Below are 17,183 nucleotides of genomic sequence, written 5' to 3'. Positions count from 1 at the left end.
CGCCATCTGAGAAATGTACTTTTTGCCTATATCGCGTGTTTTTGGCGAATTAACTTTTTGTACGTGCCCCCGATTTTCGCCCTATTAAATTTCAAAGGACGTCGAAAACGGGATCTGGCAAAACGAAAACAGGCGAAAAGTGCTGTCAGATTTGGGGAAATCAGCCTAACACCCCCAAAGAGATGCACTAATATTGGGGATCAATGTAGTTGCCCCTGAATAGCCCTACTGAAGCTATTTGGGGTACTTAAAAGCTGTCAAAAGCTGCTAATTTGCATATTTGCACAAGTGGTGAAGAATAGCATTTAGAATTTTTTTTTTAGAAAATAACTAGTCCCAGCAAATTTGGGGTACATGAAAATGGGTGCAAGCATGGTTAAAATTCGCAAAAGTGAAGTTTAAAAAAACATGAAAAACGCACCTTCAGCATGCATCTGCAATAAAAAAAAAACACCTCCCCCATACATGCAGACCCCCCAAAAGCTTATTTCGCTAGTTTTTAAGTTTGTACCCCAACTTTGTTTTTTTCACCCCCTTTTTGAATGTAATTTTTTTGGTGTGTTCCTCAATTTTTTGGGTGATTTTTTTGACGCAGTTAACCTTTGGGTACCTGTCCCAAGGGTGCAGGTTGGTTCCCCCACCTTTGCACCCCAAAACCGCAATTCTGCATTTTTTTCAGCCTGCTATCCATAGGCGAAACTTTTCCGCCGATTACATTGCATTGACTTTTCGCTTACTCGAAAAGTGTTTGCAATTGAATATGGCAAAAAGTTTCTGCCTAGTGAAATGACATCATCCGCGATACTTTTTCACGGATACAGACTTTTCGCCTACAATTGAGTACGGGCCCTTCTAAGATACCTCAAATATATGGCCATGATATCTGCTGGGTGTCAGGCTGCCAGGTATAATGTCTGTCGGTCTGACACACATTTTATGTCAGTGTATATCTAGTAGTAGAAGAAACTACACTGCGGATGTAGGCGATACACACTTTGCGCTGCTCACAAATACAGTGCTGCTGATAATCATACCTATTATTCTGTCACATTATGAATTTCATCTCTTGTACCCTCCATATGCTCTCTTGTGTGAGAACAGTGGTTGGGTGGCTGCAGACTTTCAGTGGGAGACGTGGGTGTTTCGGGAACACTGCAGCAGTTGGGTTGGGATGGGTCTGCTAAACTGATGTCGGACACCTGTCAGTGTTACAGAAATGGGCTGCACAATGTTACTGCTGGGCAGAGTTTGTCTGTACTGAGTTTACAACACAAGACATGGTGCACGTGATATCCACTGATTCACAGAGAGACAAGCATAGGCCCCGCTGCTGTGAGCATGACACTATTCACCATCCAATCTGCTATTATTCATTTTGTAACAAAATCATTTCTGTCGTATTCCCAGGATTCTGATGATGATCTACATCACGTCCAAGAGCCAAAGCAATATTGGCACGATGATAAGGTAAGTACTGTAATTCAGCTTTGAGTGTAATATCCTAAGTGATACTTTATGCATAAAGGTCACTTACTTGGTGTCTGGGCTACCTGGCAGGTCTTCCGCACGCCTTCTGCTGCTCCACTCACTCCTGCTAGCTACTACTGACAGCATGTAGCCAGCGGGCATAATGGGGCCTGTATGAAAAAGTGTGGTAGGAGCAAGGAGAGTGCTTCTGAGATTGCAGGGTTCCCCCTGACCTTGGTGATTATATTTTAGATAGGCAACGTGTTGTCCACTATCAATAAGCTGACAGCAGGAGCAATCAGGAGAGAATGGAACAGTGGTGAGGGCACAGAACACATCAGGGTACCCACATGACAGCCCGAACACCACTTATTAAATGCAGACACTCTTCTCATGCAGTTTATGTGTTTCTTACAAAGAGTGTAACTGTGATTGCTCTACATTGAATGGTCACAGGTAGGGTACAGAATGCTTGGTGTGGGCCTACATCATTGCTTGTAGTGTGTAGCTAGTGTCTAAATTAGGAGTAACATTGTCTACATATAGAATAACGTTAGCTAGTATTTTTCTTCTTCCTCCACTAGGGGGCACAGGGAGGACAATGGGTATAGCCTGGAGAGGAGAGTCTGGGCCCCCGTTATCATTTATATTTATTTTTCAGTGGGGCAGTGAAAGGTGTCCTATGGATGCCCTCACTTCTGCTCCAGTAATCCAAGTGCCAGGGCAGTAGCCCTGGCAACTGGTTTGGTGACTTCCGCCATGGGCTCCAGAGAAGATTGCACTCACCATCCGGAGCCCGCAGCTGGACACGAGAGGGACAGGTATGCGCGGATGGGAGCCACATACCCATGGCTTTACACCGCCTGTTTGGACACCACCGATGGTGCTGGAAGTGTCGGTCTGGGGATCCCTGCTCTGTACACTTGACCACCAGGGCATTTAGAATGGGAATACTGGTTGTAGTGGTGGCGGCCATTGACCTGGGGTCTATACCAGAGGGAGACAGTCTCCTTCTGTTAGACCCTCCCCTTCACCTGAGCATGCTCCCTCAGTGCAGACAGCCTGTCTCAGATATTTCACCTCAACTCTCTCCACCTCCTAACTAAAAGCTGGGCGGCCAATTTAATTGCATAGCCTGCCTCAGCACATGCAGGGAGAGAAGCGTGGGCTCCTGTCTCCACTCCATACTATTATTATCCTTTATTTATATGGCGCCACAAGGGTTCCGCAGCGCCTCACAAAGTACATAAACAAAGTACATAAACAAATGAGCAAACACAAAAACAGCGACTTACAGTACAAAACAATGCAGGACAAGTAGATAGTTTATATACATTGCTGCAATAGCAGTCATAAAACACACAAAAAAGCAGCAGGGCGTCAGCTACCAAGTGTTAGGTGCCCTTGTGGGGAGTTTGGAGAAGATGATCGTATGAGTGAGGAAAGGAAAAGCACATGAGGGAAGAGGGCCCTGCTCGTGAGAGCTTACATTCTAAGTGTGGGGGGGGCAGACAGACAGGGGTAACACAGATGGGGTAGACAGGAAGAAGCATGGAGCAGCAGGTTAGGATGAGAGCTGGAGTCTTATACCTTGTTCCTGTTAGCCTGGTTATATTGTTAAGCTCCTTCCTGCTGTTGCTGGATTTTTGAGCAGTATTTGGCCACTATTTAATTGCATTGAGTGGTTCTGTGTGCTCGTTAGAGGTAGGTGCTTTGGGCCTGTGTGTGCACTGCTGCTGTATACTGGCCACACTGAGACACCCCATACGTCAGTGATTTTTCTCTTATTTGTACATCCCATTTATGACGTATTGGAGCTGGTTACCGCTCATTAAACTCCTATATGGGATGCAGTTGATATGCCAGCGGACGGGATGCCGGCCATCAAAATACTGAAGCCGGAATCCCGCCGCCCGGCATAATGCTGACGCCGAAAGCCTGATGGCCGTCAGGATACCGTCGTCGGAAGCCCAAACGTCCAGATGGCGGTAAGTCTGCAAGCTTAGCTGAGGATGGGGAGAATTAGGACTAGGCACCTCCGCGGGGAGGTCAGGGTTAGGCCCCCCCCCTGGGAGTGTTAGGTTTAGGGTGCAGGAAAGGGGTGTTAGGCCCCATCGGGGGGAGGTTAGGGTTAGGCACCCCCTTGGGCACTTGGGCAGGTTAGGGTTAGGCACCACTAAGGGAGGGTTAGGATATGGGCAAAAGCATTGCCACACCTGTTCGTTATTGAATTGAGGTGTTTCAATCAGACCCGTTGCCACATGTGTATAAAGTCAAGCACCTAGCCATGGAAATGTTTAGGAATAAAAGCAACTCAGCCATGAAGCGGAAGACAACGTAAAATCACAGAGCGGAGTCAACAACTGCTAAGACGAATGGTGCGTAAAAGTCGCCAACGCTCTGCTGATGCCATAGCTGAAGAGTTCTAAATTTCCACTGGCATTAATGTGAGCACGAAAAGTGTGTGGCCGAGCAGCTGCATGCAAGCCTCGCATCACCAAGTCCAATGCCAAGTGTCGGATGGAGTGGTGTAAAGCACACTGACACTGGACTATGAAGCGGTGGAAACGTGTTCTGTGGAGTGACGAACCACGCTTCTCTGTTTGGCAGTCAGATGGGCGAGTCTGGGTTTGGCGGATGCCGGGAGAACGTTACCTGCCTGACTGGATTGTGCCAATTGTCAAGTTTGGAGGAGGAGGGATAATGGTATGGGGCTGTTTTTCAGATTTTGGGCTAGGCCCCTTATCTCCAGTGAAGGACAATCTTAATTCTTCAGCATACCAAGAAATTTTTGACAATGCCTTGCTTCCAACTTTGTGGCAACAGTTTGGGGAAGGCCCTTTTCTATTCTGTTCTTCGCCAGAGGAGGCCTCTGGATTTAATGAGGGCTCTCCGGATTTACGTAGATAGGACCAGAGATCGACCTGATTCTATGTTTGTCCCGTTTGATTTTCACAAGCTTGCCTGCTTCTAAACAGACTTTGGCCAGGTGGCTCTGCTTGATTATGCACCACACCTACTCTGTGGCGGATCTTTCTGTCCCTGCCATAGTAACTGATCATTCCACTAGGTCAGTGACAGCCTTGTGGTCAGCTCAAGTTGGTGCTTCTGCAGAGCAGCTTTGTAAGGCTGCCACGTGGTCCACTGCCCATACTTTCATTTGTTTCTATGCCTTTGTTTACTTTTGTCTCCGCAGATGAGGCCTTTTGACAGGTTCTTAGTGAAACTCGGGAGTGTCCCCTCCCAATGGCAGGACAGTTTTACGAGGTCCCTGTGCCCCCTAGTGGAGGAGGAAAAGATGATTTGTGGCCTTACTTTGTTAAATACTTCTTTTCGACTACATAAGGGGCACAGACCGCCCACCCTAACGCACCTGGCTAGCAGGGATTAGTTTTTGTGATACCGGTTTTCTACACATCTTGCCTCTGTGTGTATTTCTGTGTGTGCACCAGTCTTTCTTCTCCCTCTTTTTTTCCTCGCTTCTTGCTATGGGCTTACTAACTTAACTGGCAGGCTGTGGGCAAAGTACAGGGAGCCCTGGGCTACTGGGTAATTAAATTAACTGTTTGGTGCCCAGACTCTCCTCTCCAGGCTATACCCATTGTCCTCCCTGTGCCCCCTATGAAGTTGAAGAAAAGGATTTGTTAAGGTAAGACCATAAATCCTCTCTTTCCTGCGATATGGTGAATTTGATAAACTGTTAGTATAAATGACGAGCTCCTTGCGATTATGAGGTATGACACTAATAATTTTTCATGCTCAGAGAGCAACCACTTCTTTTAAGGATGATAGAAAATAGCATCAGAGATCAATGTGCCTTTTTCTTCTGTAGGTTCGAGGTCACCACGAAGACATTCTCTGTGTAGCTCAAAAGCCTCCTTATCTCCTTGCCAGCTCAAGTTATGATGGAGAAATTATTGTCTGGAACATGAACGCAGGCCACATACAATGCCGAATTAACACATCACATCATTTTGAGTCTGCAGGAATGAAATGTAAGTGTCTTCTAATACATATCACCAGTGGCATTTTAGTGGCATTTTAGCAAATGGGGGGCTCATGTGCAACCCTCCTCCCATACTTAGTGCTAGCAGCACCATCTTTCCAATGATATCTTCAGAAAGACGGTGAATAGACACACGTCTCCTGTACCTGCGCCATCTTTCTGAAGACATCGCTGGAAAAATGGCTCCGCCAGTGACCACTGTGGGGATCAAAATGAAAATATATTGATATCTGCTGCAGTACTCTCTATTAATACATAAGAGAGACACTTAATGCAGACTTCTTCCATAAACTGAATGTAATAATTATGCCTCTTTGTGCTGGAAGCTGATTTGCCAGTGATTACAGCTGTGACCATTGCTAAGTAATGTAACCTTACGTATACAAACCCTATGCTTGGATTAGATATTGTACTGACCCAATCCTAGGATGGGTTAAGATTTACAGGCATATTTATCAATATTATTTATACTATAAAATGGTGAAAACAGCTGTGTTCATATTATTTTAGTATGACCTAACTGTACTAAAGAGCAATTGTAAGATAATTCGCAAAATTTTCCTCCAAGCCCTAATTGTCGAATTTTCGTAAGCAGATTGCAGTTCCCATAATTGTAATAGGAAATGCGATTTGCTCATATTTACTAAAGTTAAATTGTAAACAAATAATGGGGGAAGCCTTATGATAATAACTCCACCTGGAGATGGCATTATTAGGGGTTTACGTGCGTAGGAGTAACAGGGGCCTGTTTGTGACGGATCTTTTTGTCCCGATACTAATGGTGACGGTTGCATCTGCAGACGCTAGAACAGCAGACGGGATAATCTTCCACTTTCAGATGGACAGATTTGTGATTTAGGGTCTGATTCAGCAACACAGTTTCCCGATTATCGGTGCAGGGGCGGAGACGGCTGGCGTTCCAGAAAACGGGGAGCGTTGTTCCCGTTTTCCGGGAGCGGCAAGGCCAGGATTTGCATCCATGGACGCAGTTTCCTCACAAGTCGGCCAGCCCGCGTAAGCTGGGGCTTACTCAGCTTGCTGGTGCTGTCCTCCGTCGCAGTGCTGGGATCGCAGATGCAGCAGGGGGTGTCAGACACCTCCTGCTGCATTTGCATATTTGCAAGGACGGAATTGCACACCTGCTTGTGCGGCTTTGCTATTTCCTCCTCTGCTGAATCAGCCCCTTAGTTCGGCCGATTGTCACATTAGCATATGAAGGTGAGTACAATGCCGCGACTGTAGGGAAAAGTGTGCACAGAAGACGGAGTGCCCAGAGTGCTATTGCTGTTACTACAAGTACTGATTATAAGCATGCCCATCTCTGTACAGCATTAGTCAGTGCTCTAAATATATATCTTTGTCACAGCAACAGACAAAAGCGTTAGCAAGATTATGTTTTTGACAAAACGGACAACGAAGCTACAGGTGGCCGCATCTCTGGTCTCCAATGGACCGCAAGGTAACGTATTACAGAACTGTAGTGATTACAATAAGGATCTGCACTACTGTATGGTGAAGTAACACATTGTTTTTATGTTTTAAAGGTACTGTCAATTTCTGGAATTTATTACATGGAGGAAAACTGAAGACAAGTTTTAAACCGGTGAGTGTCCGTCTTACACAGGTCTGATGAAAAAATGTCCTCTTGCTAGTGAATCGCTGGAGTACATTCAAATAGGAGGTATCGCCACTGGCATGATGTAGCAGCATTAAGACATACGGGTTACTTTATACTGCACTGGTTGTTTATACACCTTGGAAGCAGCCATGTTGTGGGATGTCATGAGGCCAGCCTAGCAAATCACGGGGAACCAAGGACTCATACAGTTTGGTCATGTCCTATAGTTAAGTTTTGTTCAATACTGTTGCAGCCCACAAGTCACTGACACCACTGTGAGCAGGTGATGTGTGCCCTTTAATCACTATAATAGATACTTGAAGTTGTCATTAACTCATTTATAAAAGTTTTGTTTAAAGAAAAGAAAATCTATTGAAGGGAGCTATATTTTATTACATATCACAACATATTTTACATTTTAAAAAATATATATTTTCATTTTTTTAAAAACAGGCACCCCCACCCACCTGTGTACATAGGCCCCCATTGTAACAGTACGTATCATCCTCCAGTGACACTAGATCCCCCAGCAGCAATGGATGTCATTGTCTCCCACCGCCCCCATAGCTCCAGACCCACCAGTGTCCATAAACCCCCACTGTCCCCATACGTCCACGCCATATATCAAACTATATATTATCATCCCTTTCACTGCTCCCCTCCCCCTTCCAGGGCAAGAAAGCATTTTGTGGGGCATTATCCTCCCCTAATGCACAGTACCTAAAGATCACACTCTCCCTCTTTGTGGTATTACCCCTCCCCCATCATGCTGATCCCAGTGGAGCGTGTGTAAGGACCCCTGATGTAGCTGATCTCTTGCAGACAGAGCCGGAATTGGACTAAAAATAGGCCCTGGCATTTAAAGCACACAGGCCCACCTCTCGGCAACATCTGGCTCCTTGCATAGACTCCTCCCCTTACTATTCCTGACTCCTCCCACTTCTTAGTCTATGCTCTTACAATTATAATTATTATTAAAACTAGAGATGTGCAGGTTCGGTTTTACTCGGATATGTTCAGATCTCAAAAACTGCATTTTATTGGCTATCAGCTAGCCGAAGGTCCGGCGACGTCAATGGTTGCAATGGTGATCCCAGCCTGCGACCTCGGTTGCAGTGCAGGGATTGCAAATGCAGCAGGGGGTGCTGCATTTGCAATCTTGATTATTATTATTATTATCCTTTATTTATATGGCGCCACAAGTGTTCTGCAGCACCTTACATAGTACATAGAACTAATAGGTGAACAAGAAACAAGTAACTTACAGTACATTACAGTGCAGGACAAGGACACGACTTATATACATTGCTGAAATAGTGATTAAAGCACTCACAATAAGCTGCCGGGAGTTGGCAGTCCCGTGTTAGGTGCCCTAATGGGGAGTAGAGAGTAGAAGAAAATGTAAAGAGAAGCCCATGAGGGAAGAGGTCCCTGCTCATGAGATTACTGTAGCTCCCTTCTATCTGACCTTCCTCTCACAATTCTGTCTACTCAGCAACCAATCATTAGTTCTGCAAGTCTCAGTAATGACTATGATATTGTGTCCATGTTTCTTCTCTTCCTTTAGTCCAAGATTGGGACCCAGATCAGCAGTCTTGCTGTTACTAACGACAACTCGCTGATGTTTGTATCGGACAACATTGGCTACATTTATGTCTATGATATCAAACACTATGCCAAAGATGGGCCAGAAACAGATCCTCCAAGGTGTAAGTTGAATTGTTTATTGTGCGATATAAGAGTTAGATATTGGGTGGGGGGTGTAGTTGGTCACAATCCCGACACCAGGGGGACTCACGGATAGGAACCCTCCTGGGAGGGTTAGGCTAGGGGAAGGGGGGGTTAGGGTTAGGCACCCACGGGGGGAGGTTAGGGTTAGGCATCCCTCCCGGGAGGGTTAGGTTTAGGGAGCGGGGAGTGAGGTGGTTAGGGTTAGGCATCCCTGGGGGTTGGTTATGGTTAGGCACTAGCGGAGGAGGTTAGGCACCCCCCCTGGAGGGATTTGTTAGGGAGCAGGGAGTGGGGGGGGTTAGGTTTAGGCATCCCTGGGGGGTGGTTAGGGTTAGGCACTAACGGGGGAGGTTAGGGTTAGGCACCCCGAAAGGAGGGCTAGGAGGGGGGGGGGCAGGGGAAGGTTTGCATTACTTATCGCCGCTGTCGGGATTTCCTCCTGTCAGCCTCACGTTTTCGCCGCCGGCTTTACAATCCCATTCCATTGGGTGGCATTTACAGGCATGAGACATTTATACACCATGTAGTGCTGTGTTTATGGGAGATATTTTGAGAATGTATTATTAATACTACATAATAACATACAACATGAACCACATAGAAAATACACTCATGTTAAATACTGTGTTATAACTTTGGTTATATTTCTGTAGGTGTCAGTCACTGGAGGGCTCATGTGGACATTATTACATCGTAAGTAACATTTTTATTGCATTTGTCTTATATATACAGTGTATATATATATATATACAGTCAGGTCCATAAATATTGGGACATTGACAGAATTTTCATATTTTGGCCTCTATTCACCACCACAATGGCTTTGAAATGAAACAAACAAGATGTGATTTAACTGCAGACTTTCAGATTTAATTTGAGGGTAATTACATCCAAATCAGGTGAACGGTGTAGGAATTACAACGGTTTCTATATGTGCCTTCCACTTTTTAAGGGGCCAAAAGTAATGGGACAAACTAAACAATCCTAAATGTAACTTTCACTTTTTAATACTTTGTTGCAAATCCTTTACAGGCAATTACAGCCTGAAGTCTGGAACGCATAGACATCACCAGACGCTGGGTTTCATCCCTGGTGATGCTCTGCCAGGCCTCTACTGCAAATGTATTCAGTTCCTGCTTGTTCTTGGGGCATTTTCCCTTCAGTTTTGTCTTCATCAAGTGAAATGCATGCTCAATCGGATTAAGGTCAGGGGATTGACTTGGCCATTGCATAACATTCCACTTTTTAGCCTTAAAAAACTCTTTGTTTGCTTTTGCAGTATGCTTCGGGTCATTGTCCATCTGCACTGTGAAGCGCCGTCCAATGAGTTCTGAAGTATTTGACTGAATATGAGCATATAATATTGCCCGAAACACTTCAGAATTCATTCTGCTGCTTTTGTCAGCAGTCACATCATCAATAAATACAAGGGAACCAGTTCCATTGGCAGCCATACATGCCCACGCCATGACACTACCACCACCATGCTTCACTGATGAGGTGGTATGTTTTGGATCATGAGCAGTTCCTTTACTTCTCTTCTCTTCCCATCACTCTGGTACAAGTTGATCTTTGTCTCATCTGTCCATAGGATGTTGCTCCAGAACTGTAATGGCTTTTTTAGATGTTGTTTGGCAAACTCTAATCTGGTCTTCCTGTTTTTCTGGCTCACCAATGGTTTGCATCTTGTGGTGAACCCTCTATATTCACTCTTGTGAAGTCTTCTCTTGATTGTTGACTTTGACACATATACATCTACCTCCTCTGGAGAGTGTTCTTGATTTGGCCAACTGTTGTGAAGGGGTTTTTCTTCACCAGGGAAATAATTCTTTTGTCATCCACCACAGTTGTTTTCCGTGGTCTTCCGGGTCTTTTGGTGTTGCTGAGCTCTCCGGTGCGTTCTTTCTTTTTAAGAATGTTCCAAACAGTTGATTTGGCCACACCTAATGTTTTTGCAATCTCTTTGATGGGTTTGTTTTGATTTTTCAGCCTAATGATGGCTTGCTTCACTGATAGTGACAGCTCTTTGGATCTCATATTGAGAGTTGATAGCAACTGATTCCAAATGCAAATGTCACACCTAGAATCAACTCCAGACCTTTTACCTGCTTAATTGATAATGAAATAATGAGGGAATAGCTCACACCTGTCCATGAAATAGCTTTTGAGTTGAATATCCCATTACTTTTGGTCCCTTAAAAAGTGGGAGGCACATATTGAAACTGTTGTAATTCCTACACCGTTCACCCGATTTGGATGTAATTACCCTCAAATTAAATCTGAAAGTCTGCAGTTAAATCACATCTAGTTTGTTTCATTTCAAAGCCATTGTGGTGGTGAATAGAGGCCAAAATCTGAAAATTCTGTCAATGTCCCAATATTTATGGACCTGATATATATATATATATATATATATATATATATATACATACATATAGGTAGGTAGGTACTGTGATTGCAACACTGAAGGGGTTGAGTCCCAGCGCAAGGTGCTCTGACCACTGTATATAAATGCAGGGTTAGATAAATATCTCATTGTATTTTGTGTGCAATGTATAACACTGTGGCTGCAGAGAGCACAAATAAGTGTATGGTATTTGAATAAATGTACAGAAAATGTTAAATTGTATAAAAATAAAATAAAGCCTGATCCTTGGTGATACAGGGGGACCAGGAGCCCCTTACACTTTTCTAAGAGCAAATCGGCTTTTTGTAAATGAATTTCCCAAGTTTTGCTGAACTCAAAACCTCCTGAATCTGAGTCATATTTTTCATACTTATGATTAGTGCTAAATTATGTTATATTAGAGTAATTATCTCAAAATTCTATTAATAGTCCCTAGTTACTTGGAATGGTCCCAGATTTTTTATTCATGAAATTTTAGAAGTGGTTTCATTTGTGTTTCTTCTCAGCATAATCTAGTTACGCGTGAACAAGTCTGCTGGCCACTCTTGGTACATAGCAGGTTTTGCAGTCGTTCTATGTAAAAGATGGGATTGTGTGTAACAACTTGAAAGAAATATGTTTCTGAATGAAGCAAGTTGACAAATGAGCAGGAGCCAAGTTATGCCGACTGGAGTAAACCTATTCCGAAATTAAGATTATCAGAAAGAACAGTGTTTTAAATTAATCCATTATACAAGTACACACATTCCTTTCTTATTCAGATTGCACTTCTTGTAGTTCTCCTCCATCCTTCAAACACTAATTAACCAGCCCCAAAGTGGTCAACTCAGAGCAACTCTCAGCCAATCAGCGCTCTCTAATTTATTTTAATGGCAGTGACCATGAGTGACCAATCATGTTGGGTTAGGCACTGTACACAGTGTCTGGTGGGCTGGCTGATTTTTTTTCTTTTACCAAGAACATATGCATCGCATGGAACAAAGAGGAGACCACCCAAGGATTTGGGAAGATAGAAATTGTTTGTTTTTTGAATAAAACATTAAACAGTCGGTGTGAGTGTATTGTGTTTATTTTAAAATTTTCTTTACATGCAGACTACAGGTGCCAGCAGGCACTTATTGAACAACAAATGCCAGCATGTCCGGACATTAAGTGCCGGCATGCTGGGGTCGGCTTGCTGGTACTTATAGTCCGCCAGTAATGAACAATATTAGTAACTATTATTTTATCATTAACCCCGCACCTACCAGCCCAGGTTCCTTGGGAGGGGGTTTTATTTTTGGGGTCCCAACTTTCCAAGGAATTCCAGCCCTGGGAATTTGGGGCCGGTTAATGCTACAGCTACAGCAATAGTAAATGTACCCCATAAACTTTATTTCATTAAAAAATATTGAATCTTCAAAATGCAGCTGAAGACTCATTGTGATGTCTCAGGGGGCTATGTTAAAAAAAAATACAGTTGCTAATTTTTCCCTGGGTCTAAGCTTGTTAGTCTCTATAGTGATACCCTCCGTATTGTACTAAAGATTAAGGAGTATATATAAGAAGACACGAGGTCTGTGAACCGGTGCAATCTCTGCGATTAAGGCTGTAGAGTTAAAGTGGCAATCATTTAAAAGGCAAAAGCAGGTTAGTATTGCCTTTTAAATTATTGCTACTATACTTTAAATCTACAGCTTTAATCGGTGAGTTTACAGTACTAGGAGACTATTCTATAACTCTTGAAATATTGGTAATGGTCTATAACAGGTTTAAATCATTGCTTAGGCTGGAGGTGATAGACGAAGAGAAGATGGTCTTGACTTCATCTATAGACTGTGCAGTGAGGCTCTGGAGTATTGATGGACAATTTGTAGGTTAGTGATTTTTGATTATTAAACTTATCATGTATGTTGTTGATTGATAAGTAATATTGCATTGTAAAAACTACTACAATTGTCTAGTAAGCTACCCTACCCAAAACACATACGGACTGAGTTGAAGGCCTCTCCCCTAAATGGCTAAATTGGACAGATCCATTTAGAACTTACCAGCTTCAGAGAGACCCAGCTATTACCGTGTGTTCCATCCTGCTGCATCCGCTGATACTGCTTGTATCCTGTATCGCTACTCACATACAGTCAGGGCTGCTCAAGCTCTGCTCCATGCTAAGAGTCTCTATATGCATAACTGTGACTGCGGCTGTACTAATTACATTACAGTTGAATAAACCACCGCACTGGTTAAGTACTGGGTTGTTCACTGACTCGGGGCATCTGCTGGTTTGTACAACGACTCTGCCTAGGGTTTCCATACTATCCCTTTAAACCAGGACACTCATGAATTGCACAGGTTCTGTGACTGGCTGACTTCAAGCCGGAATTTTACCTGGTTTTAATCAGCCACAGAATCTGTGTAATTCATGAGTGTCTACAGTGTACTCCACTTGACTTAGTTAAATTTAAGTGCCCGATGGAACCGGGCGTTCAAGAAGACTGGAAGATAATTTTTTTTATAAAGTTAGGCTTTTTTATTTTCTCTGTTCAAAGGTTTCCACTGCTGCCAGGGGAGCTCTCTGGTTGCGGGCTTGGTGATCTGATGCCGAATCCAAACGCTCCCTTAAAATCCTATCATTTGCGGAGGAATTTTTGTTTGGGCCCCGAACTTGATAAAATAATTGCTTTGACCATGTCACGACCAGAGTCGCGGCTTCTGCCTGTGCGGGTGCTTTGGCGCGGTCCTACCGGTGGGGGTGCTGGTGCCTGGAGGTTGGCGCGAGGTGCGCGTGGATGTCTGAGGGGTACAAGCCATGTGGTGACAGGTAAGACTGGTAGCGCTGCCACGCTGGTGAATGCTGAGCTCCGCCTTCTTGATTTTGGGCATGTGACCTGAATGGGCCAATCAGGTTGGAGCATCTTGTATTTACTCTCAGCAACGTATCATGCACTTTCCCATGGTACTTAAGGGTGTTCAGCACGCCCTCTAGTTGCCAGTGCAACGTATACACAGCACAAGCTATGTGAGAGTTCTCTGTGCTCCTTAGCATGGTGTGATAATTGCAGTCCCAGCAGTGCTCCGTTTCTTGCTCTCTCTCCATCACAGGCTGTTCCTGGATACCTGCATCTACCCTCTATACCCCGTTACTCACCCCACGGTTTGTGTACCCTCCAGCACTCCGGACTCACAGCCCACTCCAGTACTTCAGACCTCTGTTCCTCAGTCACACCTCCATTGGCCTTTTCTTTTTTCTGCCTGACACCTCCTCATTAATTGGACTTTGTTTCCCTGCCAGACATCTGTTTTCAGCCTCACTTCACTTGGACTTGTTTATTTTCTGCCAGTTTATATATGTATTACCACTTCATGAATAATAATACTCCTATTAAACCTGCTGCATTCCAATACTACAAACCCATTCCTGTTTCTTCTCCTGGATCCATCCCGGGTTAAAAAAATAATCCAGATGTGACAGATCAAAGGAGGACAGATCTCCTCAATTTCTGCCTTCATCTTGAGTCACCGTACACTGCTTTCTCATGGCTGGATGATCAACCTCAAGAAATCCAACCTAGTGCCCTCGCAGCGATTGATCTTTCCTAGACTGTTGTTCGACACGTCCTTAGAGCTGATCTTTCTGCCTCTGGATCTCATCACTCCAGTTTTTAGTTCGTCTGGTGCTTTGGAAGAGGAGGATCTCTTTACTCTTAGGCATGTGCCTCTTGGGAAATATGATATCAGCATTCGTAGCAGTCCCATTCGGCAGGTTCCACTCCAGGGAGTTATAACTAGACCTGCTTTCCAAGTGGGATGGATCACACCTTCACCTGTCCCATGTGATCTCCCGCTCCCATCAAACTCATCTGTCCCCTCTGTGGTGGCTGAACTTGACACACCTCAGGTTGGGCAGGCCATTCTCCATTTTCGACTGGACATTAGTCACCACAAACACAAGCCTAAAAGGGTGGGGAGCCGTGGTGCTTCAGTCTCGGTTTTAGGTCATGAAAATAATCATTGCTTCCCATCAACGTTCTAGAGCTAAGGACAATTCTCAAGGCACTTTTCGCTGCCCAGAGATTGCTGGGGGGTCAGCCTATCCAGATCCTGTCGGACAACGCCACAGCGGTGGTGTATATCAACCACCAGGGCAGAACCAGGAGCCATCTGGAAATGCGGGCGGGCTCATCTTCCGGGTGTGCCGAAACAGCATTTGCCAGTTATTTCAGCAATTTTTCCCCACAGGTGCCGAAAATTGGGAAGAGGATTACCTCAGCCATCATGATCTCCATCCCGGCGAGTGGTGTCTCCATCCGGCGGTGTTCCAGGCCCTAGTGGACAAGTGGGGCCTTCCGGACATGGACCTTTATAGCTTTGTGCCTCAATCAAAAGGTCTCTCCTTATTGCGCAAGAAAAATGGATCCTGCAGCTCTGGCAGCTTATGCTCTGTCTCTGCTGTAATCCCTCTTCTATCACGAGTCTTCAAGCGCATCAAGCAAGCGCGGGTAATCCTGGTGGCACCAGATTGGCCGAAAAGGGTTTGGTACATTGATCTTCAGGGTCTTCTTGTAGACAAAAATACCTAGCAGCTTTCTTATTTAATAAAAAAATTGAATAAATTCATGTATATATATAATTTTGAAGAAAGCACTACTGTGTGTGGCTGCAGTGAGAGAAAGAAACTTGATAATGAGGAACTAGAAAAAAAGGTTAAAATGGATAAAAAATATATAAAATATGAAGATAAAAAGCATATACTGTATATAAAAAATGCAGATACAGAATAGCCGCAGTACAATACATAAACGGCAACAATGTAAACAATGTTTAAGTGGAAAATGGAAATAAAAATGAGGGCATTTTCAATCTAAGTTCAACAGTGCTTACTAAACAACAATTTTACCTTTTAAACAAAGGACTTAAGTACCACAATCAGCCCCTAAATAAGTTTGAAATGTACCTTGATCTACATAAATTTGGATGCAAACTTTGCCTTAAGAAATATTTCTTAAAAGATCCAATTACAAGGAAAGAACCTTGCAACACTGAAAATAAAAAGGACAACTTTATACATACAGATTTCAAGCCACAGAGCAACTTTACCCCGTATTAGTAGAAAAAGATATAGAGGGGTTACCATAAAAAACACGGATCAAGATGAATTTGACAAAAGAAGAAAACAATGCTTTGAAAAAAAAACAAAAATAACAAAGAAATCATAATAAAAAAGGCAGACAAGGGAGGCGGTCTTGTAATCATTGATATAAATAAATATAAGGCAGAGACAGAAAAATTGTTGTCAGGCGCAGGGGCATATCTAAGTAGAAAAAGGAGGGGAGTTTAACCTCAGCACACTGAATAATACCTGCAACAATATATGAAGACTAGATGGTCATAGAAATTCAGAGATATTGGTTGCATGCATTTGCAAATACATGGGAGGCTGCTAGGCCCCGTCATGGCTTCTCTGTTACTAGCAGTCGCTAACACTAAGGGGTTCACGTCCGGGGCACAGTGCACCCCAAAAAAAAACATCCAGCCCAGGATTCCCCCAGGGCATCACACGAAAATGGAAAAAGAGTGACAGTGCAGTGTAAAGTATAGATGTGTGCGAGTAATCAATAAGTGTGGAATAAGAGGTTAATATATATGTGAAAAAATACATGAATAATAAACAAACATAAAAGGTGATGTGAAAAGCAACTATGTGTTTTAAGTGGTGATGCCCTGAGGAGGCCCAGCCAGACCAGCCCGGGGGCCCTATGCTCAAACGCTCACCCCAAATGTAAAATATACCAATTATAAGGCCTCATGATAAAGGCACATATATATTTTGTCAAATGTAAGGCCTCATGATAAAGGCACATACATAAATGCATCCAAATTGAGAGCCAGCTTACCTGGGAGTCACCCCTGGGAACTCCAACTAGCACTACTAGAACCAGCATGCCCTACTAATGCTGGCTCCTTCATGCAACTCA

General features: G+C 43.9%; 1 protein-coding gene across 1 annotated transcript in view; it reads left to right on the top strand.

Annotated features, from left to right (window-relative positions):
* LOC148537856 (cilia- and flagella-associated protein 337-like) overlaps window positions 1-17,183 on the top strand; it is a 116,471-nt gene that overhangs the window by 90,849 nt on the left and 8,439 nt on the right. Inside the window, exons 21-27 of the mRNA XM_088460151.1 lie at window positions 1,408-1,467; window positions 5,300-5,462; window positions 6,840-6,932; window positions 7,018-7,076; window positions 8,659-8,800; window positions 9,476-9,515; window positions 12,997-13,085. Coding sequence (XP_088316277.1) covers window positions 1,408-1,467; window positions 5,300-5,462; window positions 6,840-6,932; window positions 7,018-7,076; window positions 8,659-8,800; window positions 9,476-9,515; window positions 12,997-13,085 — 646 coding nt within the window. The remainder of the gene's footprint in view (window positions 1-1,407; window positions 1,468-5,299; window positions 5,463-6,839; window positions 6,933-7,017; window positions 7,077-8,658; window positions 8,801-9,475; window positions 9,516-12,996; window positions 13,086-17,183) is intronic.

Source organism: Taudactylus pleione, unplaced genomic scaffold (assembly GCF_031769625.1).
Source record: "Taudactylus pleione unplaced genomic scaffold, aTauple2 ptg000043l, whole genome shotgun sequence".
In the NCBI taxonomy this organism is placed as follows: Eukaryota; Metazoa; Chordata; class Amphibia; order Anura; family Myobatrachidae; genus Taudactylus; species Taudactylus pleione.
The sequence above is the reverse complement of the archived record's forward strand: the minus strand, read 5'-3'. Positions and strand labels throughout refer to the sequence as shown.